This window comes from Callorhinus ursinus, unplaced genomic scaffold (genome assembly GCF_003265705.2).
Source record: "Callorhinus ursinus isolate GAN/ISIS: 27379988/994484 unplaced genomic scaffold, GSC_fseal_2.0 scaffold71, whole genome shotgun sequence".
In the NCBI taxonomy this organism is placed as follows: Eukaryota; Metazoa; Chordata; class Mammalia; order Carnivora; family Otariidae; genus Callorhinus; species Callorhinus ursinus.
The window spans coordinates 6,048,447-6,061,006 of NW_027397133.1; the positions used below are offsets into that span (position 1 = coordinate 6,048,447).

General features: G+C 53.9%; 2 protein-coding genes across 6 annotated transcripts in view; one reads left to right on the plus strand and one right to left on the minus strand.

Annotated features, from left to right (window-relative positions):
* The window catches only part of XRCC1 (X-ray repair cross complementing 1), a 23,281-nt gene extending 21,003 nt beyond the window's left edge, over positions 1-2,278 (plus strand). For both annotated transcript variants that reach the window (XM_025849563.2, XM_073886629.1), the window contains 5 exons: positions 245-299; positions 394-533; positions 1,434-1,524; positions 1,882-1,957; positions 2,063-2,278. In XM_025849563.2, coding sequence (XP_025705348.2) covers positions 245-299; positions 394-533; positions 1,434-1,524; positions 1,882-1,957; positions 2,063-2,176 — 476 coding nt within the window. In that variant the 3' untranslated portion in view covers positions 2,177-2,278. The remainder of the gene's footprint in view (positions 1-244; positions 300-393; positions 534-1,433; positions 1,525-1,881; positions 1,958-2,062) is intronic.
* Positions 2,279-5,786: 3,508 nt separating this feature from the next.
* Positions 5,787-12,224, minus strand: ZNF575 (zinc finger protein 575). Of its 4 annotated transcripts, none has more exons than XM_073886631.1 (4): positions 12,114-12,224; positions 8,410-8,505; positions 7,816-7,973; positions 5,787-7,357 (listed from the first exon to the last, which is right to left on the minus strand). In XM_073886631.1, the coding sequence occupies exons 3-4, from the start codon at positions 7,895-7,897 to the stop codon at positions 6,699-6,701; spliced, it is 741 nt and encodes a 246-aa protein (XP_073742732.1). In that variant the 5' UTR covers positions 7,898-7,973; positions 8,410-8,505; positions 12,114-12,224; the 3' UTR covers positions 5,787-6,698. The 4 variants fall into 4 exon arrangements, with proteins under 4 accessions (XP_073742732.1, XP_025705351.1, XP_025705352.1 ...); XM_025849566.2 differs by lacking the exon at positions 12,114-12,224 and adding an exon at positions 8,785-8,914; XM_025849567.2 differs by lacking the exon at positions 12,114-12,224 and adding an exon at positions 8,785-8,914 and having other exon boundaries at positions 7,816-8,061.
* Positions 12,225-12,560: the final 336 nt, after the last annotated feature.

A 12,560-nucleotide genomic window follows, 5' to 3' on the forward strand; every position in this document is an offset into this window, starting at 1 on the left:
GGGGGCCTGGACTCCTGAGTCTGAGGGAGGAGGGGGCTGAAAACCCAGACTCCTGCATCTAAGGGAGGTGGGGCTGGATCCCAGACAATGGATCTGGGGGAGGGAAGGCTAAGGGTCCCAGATAACTGGGTGTGGAGGGCAGTTGAGGTTGGGGGTTGGCACGCCTGCATCTGTGCTGGGGCAGAAGGCTGGGAGGGAGGGTTACCAAGCAGGTGCCTTGCACTGACTAAGCTTCCGCTTACAGAAGAACAGGGCAGTGGGGCAGAAGATTCTGGAGATACCGAGGATGAGCTGAGAAGGTAAGGCGGGGCTCGGGGCTCAAGGTGGCCCCCGGCTTGGGTGGAGGGCGATGTGGTCTGCATGCTCTTCCCCCACCCCCTTTGGCTCTCCCAGAGTGGCCGAGCAAAGGGAGCAAAAGCAGCCCCCTGAGCAGGGGGAGAACGGCGAGGACCCGTATGCAGGATCCACAGATGAGAACACAGACAACGAGGGTCCCCCAGAGTCTCCCGACCTGCCAGTTCCTGAGCTCCCAGGTAGGAAATCCCTCCCTGCCTCCCGAAGTGGGATTTGTCTTTCTCAGTTCTCAGCTGTGACCCCCCAGCCAGCCCTCGGATCGTGGCCGCTCCCCATGACTTGTGACTTGTCTCCCCACCTCCCTCACCCATACTCCCTGCCTCTGCTACCTTCTTGTTGCCTTAGGAAACAGGCATCCTCTCATGCCTTCCCTCTCTGTTGCCCTCGTGACTTCCTGCCATGACCACATCCATCACAGCCCACTGCGAGGTGTGACCCCCCCTTTGGCTTTCCAAGGGCGCACAGCACCTCCCTCACCTGCCCCGCAGGTTTGGTTCTTTTGGAATGGGAGGTCACCCAGGCACACAGATGACGTGGGCACTGATCTCTGTTGCGACCTAGGTGGTGATGGCGTTGCTATTTGTCACCCCAACACGAATGCAGGGGGCATGGGATGGGGGCAGGGGTCAGAGCCTTGGCCAGGAGAGCATGGAGGCAGAAGCTGGGCAGCCAGGGTCTGAACAGAGGTGAGGGTCAGTGGCGATTAGAAGAGGCCGTTTCCATCCGGCTCCTTGTGGGTGATGGGCAGGAAAGTACTTTGATCCTTCAAAGCCCCAAAAGTGGCATTAGCAGCTTGATGGTTTGGAGAACCATGTGAAAATGGAACAAAGGAAAGAGCCGTCCTAAAGGTCAGAGCCCGAGAACGTACTGGAAAACACCCAGCTCCCAGAAAGGTTCTGACAGGCCTGGCTGAGAAGCACTGTTTGTCCTGGACGGCTCTGCCAGGGTTGCATGAACACCCCTCTCCAGCCGCTGTACCGGCCTCCCTCCCGTCTTGCTCCGAGTATTCTGTGGCTCCTGGCTGGGGCCTCAAAACTCCGGGGGCCTCACACTTGCCTCCTCCACCATCTCCCCTGCAGACTTCTTCCAGGGCAAACACTTCTTCCTGTATGGAGAGTTCCCTGGGGACGAGCGGCGGAAGCTCAGCCGATATGTCACAGCCTTCAATGGGTCAGTGTGCAGGGGTGGGGGCGCAGGTACGGAGGGATGGTGTTAGCTTGTGGGAAGGAAAGTGATGGGGAAGACGGAGAAGGGGCACACCCTGCAGGATGGGCACAGGCCCTGCTCGCTCTGCTCGGCCGCCCTGGACTTGTAGTGTTCCCTCTCTTCCTCTTCTCTAAGATGAGGCTCCCCCCGGCCTGGCCTCTGAAAGGCGTAGCAGCAGTGGGAGCCCTCGGTATTGTGGCTGTGGCAAGGTTGGCACAGGGGAGAATGACGGGGGCCCGCAGGTAGCCTTGGAGAATGGTTGGGGACCAGGATGTCAAGAGAGGGGACACTCATTCTCTGCTTCTCTCCTTTTCCTGCCAGGGAGCTTGAGGACTACATGAGCGACAGGGTCCAGTTTGTGATCACAGCACAGGAGTGGGACCCCAGTTTTGAGGAGGTGAGTTCCGGAGGGGCAGGGAAAGGGACACCCAACCCGTCCTTGAGTCACCTCCATCCCCTCCTCACTCACATGTTCCCATATGCACCCCGCTCCACCTTGCAGGCCCTGATGGACAACCCCTCCTTGGTGTTTGTCCGCCCCCGATGGATCTACAGTTGCAACGAGAAGCAGAAGTTACTTCCCCACCAGCTTTATGGGGTGGTGCCCCAGGCCTAAAGTATGTGCTTTCATGCGTATGCATGCGTGTGTGTACACACACACACACACACACACACACACACACACACGATGAGCTTAATAAAGGTGACCTGGTTTGGAGCAGCTGCCCCTCTTACTCAGAAGTCTCCTGAACCTCCTAGAGGCTCCCAGCTTTCTGTCATGTGTTTGGTTTTTGCTTCCCTTCTGAGGGTCAGGTGGTGTCTTGGCTCTCCTGGGGTCCTGGGAAGAATTGAGGGGCTCCCTATCAGGGGTTTGGTAGGGAAGGAGCTCTTTGTTACTTCTCCCTGGCCACTTTTCCCTGTGGTGGCAGGGAATTGGGGTTCCAGCCCTCTGAGCCCATTCCTGGGTTTTGTTTATCCCTCTGTTGGTCCTGGGCTGGAGGTCTGGATGCTCGTGAGATGTGCTTCTCTCTTGAGGTCCGTCTCAGCTCCCCTGGGCCAGGGATAGCTCCCTTTCTCCAGGGCTTTCAGAAGTGGCTGTAGAACTGTCAGGGCAATGGTAGAACAGGGGGAGGGGTATTTTAATCACCCCCTGCGAGCCTCCACCACATTTAAGTTGGGAACTGAGCAGGGTGTTAGGGAATCGGGCGGAAGCTAGGATGGAGTTCTAGGCAGGGGCCATGGCGCAGGCAGAGGCCAGGACGTGGGAACCAGCCTGGCTCCCCGGGGTCAGTTGCTTAAGAGGCTTTAGGGGCGGATCTGTCTGGAAGGAGGGACATAGTCCTTGCAGCTATGCTAACACAGTAGCCCCTGGACCCGGGTAGCTATTTAAATGAACTATAGTGAAGGGAAGAGTTTACTTTGTCAGTCACACTGGCCACATTTCGGGTGCCCACTGGCGGCTGTAATAGAGCACACAGATGGAGAACATTCACGTCACTGTCGAAGCAAAAGGACAAGGCTATCCCGAAGGGCTGCGAGCGCCAGGTTGAGAAGCTTGGACATTATCCTGGAGCTGGGGAGGTCAAGAGGGGGTTGGAGCAGAGCAAAGGGCAGTCAGAGCTCAGTAACAAATTACCACAAACTTTATGTCTTAAACCTACAGAAATTTATAACCTTCCAGGTCTGGAGGTCTGAAGTCCAAAATGGACTGAAACTCAGTGTAGGCCAGGCAGTGCTCCTTCTGGAGGCTCTGGGGGAAATCTGTGTTCTTGTCTTTTCCCCAATTCCCCTTCCGTATTCAAAGCCAGCAGTGGCCAGTGGTCTTCCTCACGCCACATCACTCTTGAGACGGCCTCTTCTGTCTCCTCCTTCCACCTTCAGGGATCCTTGTGTTTACACCAAGCCCGCCTGGATAATCTGGGATAATCTCCCTGTTTTAAAGTCCGCTGATTAGCAACTTTGATTCCTTCCACCCTAATTCTCCTTTGCCACATAGCAGATTCATGGGTTCCAGGGATCAGCATGTGGACATCTTTAGGAGGCCGTTTCTCTGCCTACCGAGCCCGCCGTGTGTGAAGATGGTGGGACTACAGTGTGAAAAAGAGACACGAGGCCCTGTTCTCAGGGGTGACATTCCGCTGGGGAAGAGACCGTGAGTGTGTTGTGCAGCGTTGAGCACGAACACAGGGCAGTGTTACAGAGCCATGGGACAGGGTGGCGTGGTTCAGAGAGGGTCAGCAGGGAAGGTGTGTCAGAGGACTGACCCCTCTGCAGGGACTTGGGAGAAGTAAGGGAGAGTCTGGGGGAACCATTCCAGGCAGAGGAAGAGCAGGTGCAAAGGCCCCCAGGCAGGAACCGGCTTGACCTATACAAGGAGCAGCAGGAGGTCAGCGTGTCACAGACTCAGGATCCGCCCTGGTTCAGCACTGGCCCGCTGTGTGGACGCAGGCAAATCCCATCTTTCCTGGCCTGTTTCCCTCTCTCTACATCAATGGTTGGACCAGATCGACACCTCTCAAATGCATTTGTGTCCCTGAAACTTTGATGATGGCGTGTTGCTGTGGAGGCAATCTTCGCTCAGCTCTGTATGTAAACCTTGATGGCAGCCGCATTTCTGGCATGGAGGGACTTAATCCCCCTCCTCGCCCACTCCTTCCCCAAGGCCTTGCCCAGTGGACTGGGTCTAGCTAGCGGCTGGTCTAACGGCCTGCTAATTTGCATTTGCCTGCCCAGTGCCACCCCTGATGCTGGATACTTCCACAAACCATCTCTCATTCCATCTGCACATTTCAGATCACAAGTAAAACTCTACCTCCTCAAAAAGGTCTTTGCTAACCCTCTACATAATAGTATGTGCCCGGTATACACTCATAATACTGTATCTCTCATCATAGTTGTAACTTGATTTGTTTATGCTCAAATCTACCAGTCTCTTCCTCTATGAGGTACATTTTTTGTATCTTAAGGATTCTTCCTGTACCTCTGAAGTTACAAAGATATTCTCCTTTATTATTTCCATCTATTTTGTTTTTCAAATTTAGAGCTTAAATCACCAGAAACTTATTTTTGTGTATGGTATGAGATCAGGATCTGTATGTTTCCTATTGCTGCTGTAACAAACTATCGCAAGCTTAGTAGCTTTAAACAACACAAATGTATTTGCTTATAGTTCTGTAGGTCAGTAGTCCAACTTCTGTCTCAATGGGCTAAAATCATGGTGTCTGCAAGGCTGTGTCCCTTCCGGGGAGGATCCATTTCCTTACTTACTCCAGTCTCTAGAGGCTGCCTGAGTCCCTTGACTCATGGCCCTGCATCCCTCTGGTGTCCATTTCCATTGTCACATCCCCTCTGACTCTTCTGCTTCCCTCTTTCCCATATAAGGACCCTTGTGATTACATTGGGCCCCTTGGAATAATCAGGATAATCTCCCCATCTCAAGATAAGATCCTTAATCACAAATCTGCCAAGCCCCTTCTTAATACGTAAACTAACATACTCAGGTTCTGGGGATTAGGACATGGATCTCTTTGGGGGACCATTATTCTGCCTCTGCAGGATCCCACTTAATTTTTTTCCAGATCTCTCAGCTTATTCACAGATGAGCCTGTCCTTGCCCCATTCACCTACAGCAGAGATCTGCAAACTACATCCCATAGGCAAAATCCAGCTCACCTACCATTTTGTAAAGTTTTACTGGGCCAGAGCCACATTCCTTCATTTGTGTATCATAATGTGTGTGGCTGCTTTTGTACTCCAGGGGCAGAGCTGGGTAGTTGTGGCAGACACCGTGGCCTGCAAAACCTGAAAATACATACCATCGGGCCCCTTCCAGAGAAAGTGTGCCAATCCCTAGTCTAGTCATGGGGATTGTCATTTGTCAGGACCTCCTGTGAGCACAGGGCCGTTTCTGAGCCCTCGGTTCTCTTCCACTTGCCTGTTCCCATGCCAACACCACAGATGTCATTCCTACGACTTGGAAATCATTCTTGGTACCTGGGCTGGGGGTGCGGCTGGTGGGGGGCAAGGCTCCCTCCCCTACTTTGTTCTTTAGGATGGACTTGGCTCCTTTACTTTTTTCTTTTCTTTTCTTTTTTTGGCCACTACCTGATTAGCACCCACTCCCTCGCTAGACCAGGCCTGTCTTGTTCACTGCTGTGTGCCTACCACCCTGGGGAGGGTCCAGCACCCTATAGGTGCTTAATACACATCTGAAGAACAAAGCGCAGTCCAGTGTTAGCTCATTCTTATTTTATAGCAGAAGAAACAGGCTCCGAGAAGGGAAGTGATGCCAGAGATGATGCTTGTGCCCTTACAAAGGCCTCCTAGCACTCCCATGTTATAGATAAGGCATCTGAGTCCAGAGAAGTGACAAAGCTTGTCCAGGGCCCCCCGGCTTATAAGTAGTGGGTCAGGGCTAGCTCCAAAGCTTGAGCTTTAAAAAATGTTTATACTATTGACAGTATGCCCTTTGTTCTTGCTTTTATCATTTCGTATATTTAGGGACTCATTCCACATCTGTACAAATGGAGGTTTTTTCCCTATAGCAACATAGTCACTCTATGGCTGTATTGTATTTCATTAGCTGGTCCCCTCTTGATGGGCACTTGGGTGGTTTCCCAACATCCTTATGCCTTTTTGAACAGATGAACAATCCTTATGCCTTTTTCAGTGCTTGAGTTTATCTATAGAGTAAGTTCCTAGAAGTGGAATAGTTGACACGGGCATGTGAGCATTTTAAATTTTTTACAGACCGTCAAATGGCCAAGATGGAGGCACCAATTTAACTTACAATAAGGAGAGACCCTGTTTCCCCACATTCGTCAGCAACCAACGCTGCTAGCAGACTTTGTACTTTTGCCTTATAAATAGGGAAAAACCAGAGCCAGGGCTTGCTTTCAAACCCCAGCTCCAAGCCCGTGGTTTGGGGCCCAGCGCTAACTTTCTGTGGGTTACAACCTTCCCCTCCCCCAAAACAGGTGAGCAAAGAGTTCCTCAGCCTTATAAGTTGGAGCCCAGTGTGGAGTCAGTCTCCCTGCCAGCTATCTGGTCAAGGCAAGTCCATACAGCCCAGCTTAAAAATGCCGCCCCTTTATTGACCCGGGCTGGTGGCAGAGGGGGCCGTGAGCCAAGGGGAGGACTCACTCACGCTCCCCCTGGCTCTCAGCCTGGTGGTGGCTGCGCTGGTGAAGGAGCAGGAGGCGTCTTTGGCCAAAGGCCTGGTCGCAGCTGGAGCAGCGATGCCGGGCTGTGGCCTGGCTGCCTGGCGCCGTCGGGGGGTCGTGACAGAGGCGATGGGCAGCCAGTTTGGAGGGGAATGAAAAAGCCTTGGGGCAGTGCGGGCAAGGATAGGGGCGGGCATCGGTGGCATGGTGCGTGTGGCGGTGGGCTGCCAGCTTGGAGGGGTAGCAGAAGGACTTGGGGCAGTCGGGGCACGGGTAGGGGCGGGCGGGCGCGTGGGTCCAGAGGTGGGCTGCCAGCTTGGAGCGGTGGCCAAAGGCCTTTGGGCAGTGTGGGCATGGGTGTGGGCGGGCACCACTGTGCGTGAGGCGGTGGGCTGCCAGCTTGGAGGGATAGGAGAAGGCCTTGGGGCAATCGGGGCACGGATGGGGGCGGGCGCCGCCGTGCGCCAGCCGGTGCGTGGCCAGCTTGGACGGGTACGAGAAGGCCTTGTCACAGTCAGGGCAGCGGTGCGGGCGCTGGGGCGGGGGCCGCCGGCGGGGTTGAGAAGGTGCCCCCGCGGACGTGGCAGGCCCTGGCACCGGCTCGCTGGGCTCCTGCGGCGAGCCCTGGTGGGGGGCTACAGGACAGGAGGGCCGGTGGGCTCCAGGCATCAACCCACACCCCGAACCTAGGCCAGGCTTCCCCTCCCCCACCCCAGCCTTGACACCTCAGGGGTCATCCGGGAGCCCTCAGATGACATGTCCCTGTTCCCCACCTTATGCCATGCACCATCCAAAGGGGCTCCAAAGGGTTACCTGGCTGGAACCCCAAAGCTACTAAGGTGTCCGCTTCTAGTATATTCCCAAGGGATCACCCTGAAATTCTGCATATCAAACCCCCTGACAATTTTCTGAGTCTTAAAAAATCACTGAAGTTCCCCAAAACCAATAGTAGGATTCCCCAGAATATATTTGTGGAGTACCCCAAATGGTCATCACCCTAGGCCTTCAAACTTTCACCCTGAGATTCCCTCAAAATATGATTTTCTTAGCCCCAATCCCGGTGCCCCCCACCCACGGGCGGGACCGCTCTCACCTCCTCCCTTGGTTACCGGTTCCTTGCCAGTGGGACTAGGATCGGTGTCCCCGGCCGCGGACTCTGCATCTCGCTCCAGCATCTTGCTGGCCCAGGAACCCAGAGGGAGGTAGGCGATGCTGGTGGTTACCAGGCTGATGGGGATAGGGCTGTAGGGCCTAAAATCAGGGACCAGCCTGTTCAGGAGCAAGGTCTTCTTAAGCCTGGGCTCCAAAGGCTAGGGCGGGCCTTACGCGAAGGCGGAGCCTAAGAGCACAACGGGCGGGGTTTATGCAAACATGACCCTTTGCGACTTAGACCCAGGGTTGGAGCCCTAGAGCCGAGTGGGAGGGGCCTCTACTACTTAAACTCGGGCGGCCCTGAGCGCGGAGCCTGCTAGGCCTCTACATCGAGGGGGCGGGACCTCCCCCCACCAGAACCTCCCAGCAGCGGAAGCAAAGACGGGGGTGGGCGGGGCTGTATAGACAGGACCCAAAGCAACTCAGGCCCAGGGGCGGGGCCTTCGAGCGGAGAGGGCGGGTCTTTTACAACTCTCTCTCAGGGGAGGAGCCTGAGCTCAGTGGGCGGGATTTCACCTCCAATAGGTAGCTTTACCCGGGTCTTGGTTTAGTCTCAGTCCATTAACGCCGCGTGAACTGCCTCCTTCTTGTTGCTAAATTTCATCCCCAGCGTGGAGGGTAGAGGGGAGACCTAGAGGGAGATGCAGAAAGAACGTGGCGTGTCTTGCGCTCCAGAGATCCCTACTGGATTTTTCCCTCGGGGTCCCAAGCGTCCGGGCCTCAACGCACGCCTCGGAATCATGGCATTCGGGACCAATGCACCCTATCAAGGCGCAGGCACTAATGCAGCCCCTCCGGAACCTATGCATCGGGACGCCAATCGATTCCTTTTCGGGAGATCCTGGCGTCCAGCCCCCAATCCACTTCCCGAAGACCCAGGCGTCCAGGCCCGGACCCGTGCCCGCCTCACCTGCGGAAGGCCCCTCCCCGGGGGCGGGGCTCCGGGCCCCTCCCGCGGCGGCCGCTGCAGCTGCTGCGCTGCCCTCGGACGCTGCAAAGCTGCACCGCCTGGCGCGTGCCCAGCGACGGGAGGGGAGGGAGCGCGCGTGAGGGGCTCGGCCCAGCCTCATTTCTATCCCCTGCTTCCACGCGGGGCCGGAGGGGGCGTCAGTACGCATGCGCAGTCGCGGCCAGCGGAGGCTGCTGCCCAGAAGAAATGGAAGGAGGGGTGAGTGCGCAAGGCAGGCAAGTTGGTGAGCAAGCGCCGAGCTACGGGTAGAAGGGCCGTAAGAAAGTATACTGCGGGTTGCGGGGCCTACGGTGGCTGACTGGAGTCAAGCACGTGCAGGACCTAACTCGGGGAAACTGCGCTTAGAGATCACTGAGACAGTTCCCAACATATGCGCCTTCCTTTTCTCTGTCCTCCTCCCTTTCGAGAATTCCGTTGGGAGCTTGAGTTCCCTCTCCGAAGGGAGTTTCAAGAGCCGGCTGCCCATTTCACCCCTCAAAGCGTTTGCAAAGAAGCCAGGCCAATTAGTGAGAGGGCGGGGCGGAACGCGAGGCTTCGAGCAAGCTGACGCCCAATAAAAACATGTTATTTGCCTAGCGCCCCGGCACCCTTCGCCACTGGGTGATTCAAGAATCTCAGCCCCTCCCACCCCGATGCCGCGGTTCAGGTGTTGGCGTGGGAATGGGGGCCGCGGTTCCCGAAGCATTCCTGCCGGAGTTCTTCGGAGGGCTGGAGCTCCTGGTGCCAGGCCCAGGGTGGCACGCTTGGCACCTTTCCCCGGGCCGTGATGGTGCACTTTTCCGCCCAACACGGGAGTGACCGCGAAGTGCCCATAAAAATGCCCTGCATGGGTGGGTCTTCAGTCTGATAAAACCCACAAGGTCTGCTGAGTCCTGGGAGCCGTGGGAGTTAGACGGTGGGGTTATTCGAGCTCTGGAGCCAGATTGCCTGGGTAACTGGTTGGCTCGGCCACTTTCTAGCTGTGTAAGCTTGGCCAAGTCTCTCCACCTTTCTGGGTTGTTAGGATGAAATTCAGTAATCAATGGAAAGTTTAGAACAGTGCCTACAGTGGTCAGTACACGTTACCATACTACTTCTTGTTTTTATTGTGCATTGAACTAGGCCATGATGGGATCAAGGTCGTCCCAGAACACCAAGTGCAGAGAGCTCAAGATGGGAAGGAGCATGCTGTGTTCTGGGAGTCTTTCCTACCTCGATGCTCCAAACTCACCTTCCTTTCCAGTGCTGGTCTATGCCATGGTCCAACCTACTCCAGGGCCTTTGCACTAGCGGTTCCCTCTGTCCCCCCAAGGTCATTCCTCCATCAAATTGCTTGTCTGACGCCCCCGTCTGATCTCCTTTCAAATATTACCACAGCAGAAGGCCTCCCCTGTCCACCCTAGCTCGTGGAGCCCCCTTCCCTCCATTACTCTGTTGTCGCATCTCCCTTGCATATGCACATAACACAGCATACCCGTCCTCTAGACTGTATGCTCTGTTAAGATGAACGACCTGTCTGTCTTGTTGATCACTCTGTCCAGAACAGAGCTTAGCACATAGTCGGTGTCCAGTAACTCTGTATCAAATAAATGCTGAAAAGAATTAACAGCCAGAAACTCTCTGTGATGGGAAGATATCTTGATGGGGACAATGGAGAACTTGAGGCCAAGGAGTGAGAAAGAGGCCTAGCTGAGTGGGAAACCAAGGGGGAGGGTTTTAAATATGGGAAGTGACATGAATGAGTTTGGGTTTTCATATACTCTTTTTTTTTTTTTTAGGTTATGGAAAATTTCAAACATAACCAAAAGGAGAGAAAGAGTACAATCAGCCCCTCACCAGCCCATCACCCAGGTTCATCATGACCAATCTTATTCCATCATCCCCTTGCCCCTAAGGTCCTTGAAGCAACTTCCACACATTTCATCCAGAAACACTTCAGTGTGTGTCTCTAAAAAATAAGGACTTTCTTTCTATCTTTTAAACACAACCCAAAGGATCATTACCAAACTTTCAGACTTTCGGGTCGTTTCTTTACATTATCACATTTCTCCCATGGTCCCATGTATATCTTGTTCTTCCTTTCCAGAACAGTGTTTTCCTTCGAACATACAGAAAGTGTGAGAGAACAGAATTGTTCTCTGCATTAATAACACCAGCGGCACCAGCATCAACAATTTCCTCCTCATGGCCAATGTTGTTTCATTTCTCCCACCCACTCCTCCCAGATGATTTTGAAGCTATATGCCAGACATCTTATCCCATAAATATCTTTTTCTTATTACACTTGGTGTATCTCCATCGAGACCTAAACAAGATCCACACGCTGTGTTTGTTTTCTGTGATTCTTCAGTCTCTTTGTCATTGACATTTTAAAAGGCTTGCTCTGGTTACCGCATAAAATAGATTGTAGGGAGGCAGAGCAGAAGCCAGAAGCCCAGTGAGGTGGCTGCTATATATTAATGACACGATTCGTTCCCAGCATTTATTTAGCACTTTTTATATACTTGAAACTGTCTTGGGCGCTTTGTATACATTCGTTCATTTCATCCTGGCAGCAACTTTTTAAGAGGAGGCGCTACCATTATTCCCACTGTTCAGAAGAAGAAAATGAGGCACAAGGGGGGAGTCACACAGCCTGGAGGGAGCAGGGTCAGGATTTGAACTCCTGCAGCCAGGCCCTGGCATCCATGCAATTTGCATGTATGCTTTGCTGCTTCTTGACAGAGGCTGAGGGAGTGATGGCGGAGAAGTGGCCTGATTGGAGAGGTTAACTTAACGGGGCCCTAGTGATGAAGGGGGAGGAGGTGACAGAGGAGGAAAGAGTCAAGGACGGTGAGGACAGAATGATAGCCAGCTCCTGTCAAGGGCTTGTTCTGTGCCACCTGCTCTCCCGGACTCTTTACATGTCTGAACTTATTAGATCTTCCCAATGAGGGAAGGAGCTTTTTTCAACCTCATCTTGCAGAGGAGTAAACTGAAGCCCAGAAGAAGATAAGTTTTGAGCCCAAGGTCACACAGCTGGGAAGGGTGATGCTCAGGTTTCTACCTCTTAGGAGATCTCACAGCTGACCCAGAGGTGTGCATGCCTTCAAGGGTCTAACAATCCTGCCAAAACCATAGGAATCGGCCCCAGGGGTGAGGAGGTCTTATTTGGGGGACCCTGACAGTAAAGAGGGCCTGAGGATCCCTGTTTTCCTGTTTCCTCCTTCCCCTGAGCTCCGAGCAATCCCTGAGCCTATTTCAGCCCCAGTGTCTGCACCATTCTCCCCACCAAACTGGACAGGACTCACCTCTGGGTCCCCAGCTTCGCCCAGCTTGGACCAGGTACACAGGAGCCCTCAAGTGAGGAATAAATGAGCAATATTCTCGGGGCGGCTGGGTGGCTCAGTTGTTAAGCATCTGCCTTCGGCTCAGGTCATGGTCTTAGGATCCTGGGATAGAGCCCCGCATCGGGCTCCCTGCTCTGCCGGAAGCCTGCTTCTCCCTCTGCCACTCCCCTTGCTTGTGTTCCCTCTCTCGCTGTGTCTCTCTCTGTCAAATAAATACATAAAATCTTAAAAAGAATAAAATTTAAAAAATAAATGAGCAATATTATCCCCTTGACTTTGAACTTTCCTTTCGGCCAGTTTCTCTCCTCTCTGAAAGATTCTCTCCCTCTTTCTGCTCATTTCTCCTTCCTCTAATGTCCCAACATCTCCTATCTTTCGAAATGTCTAGAATTTCCAAGTGTATCCTTC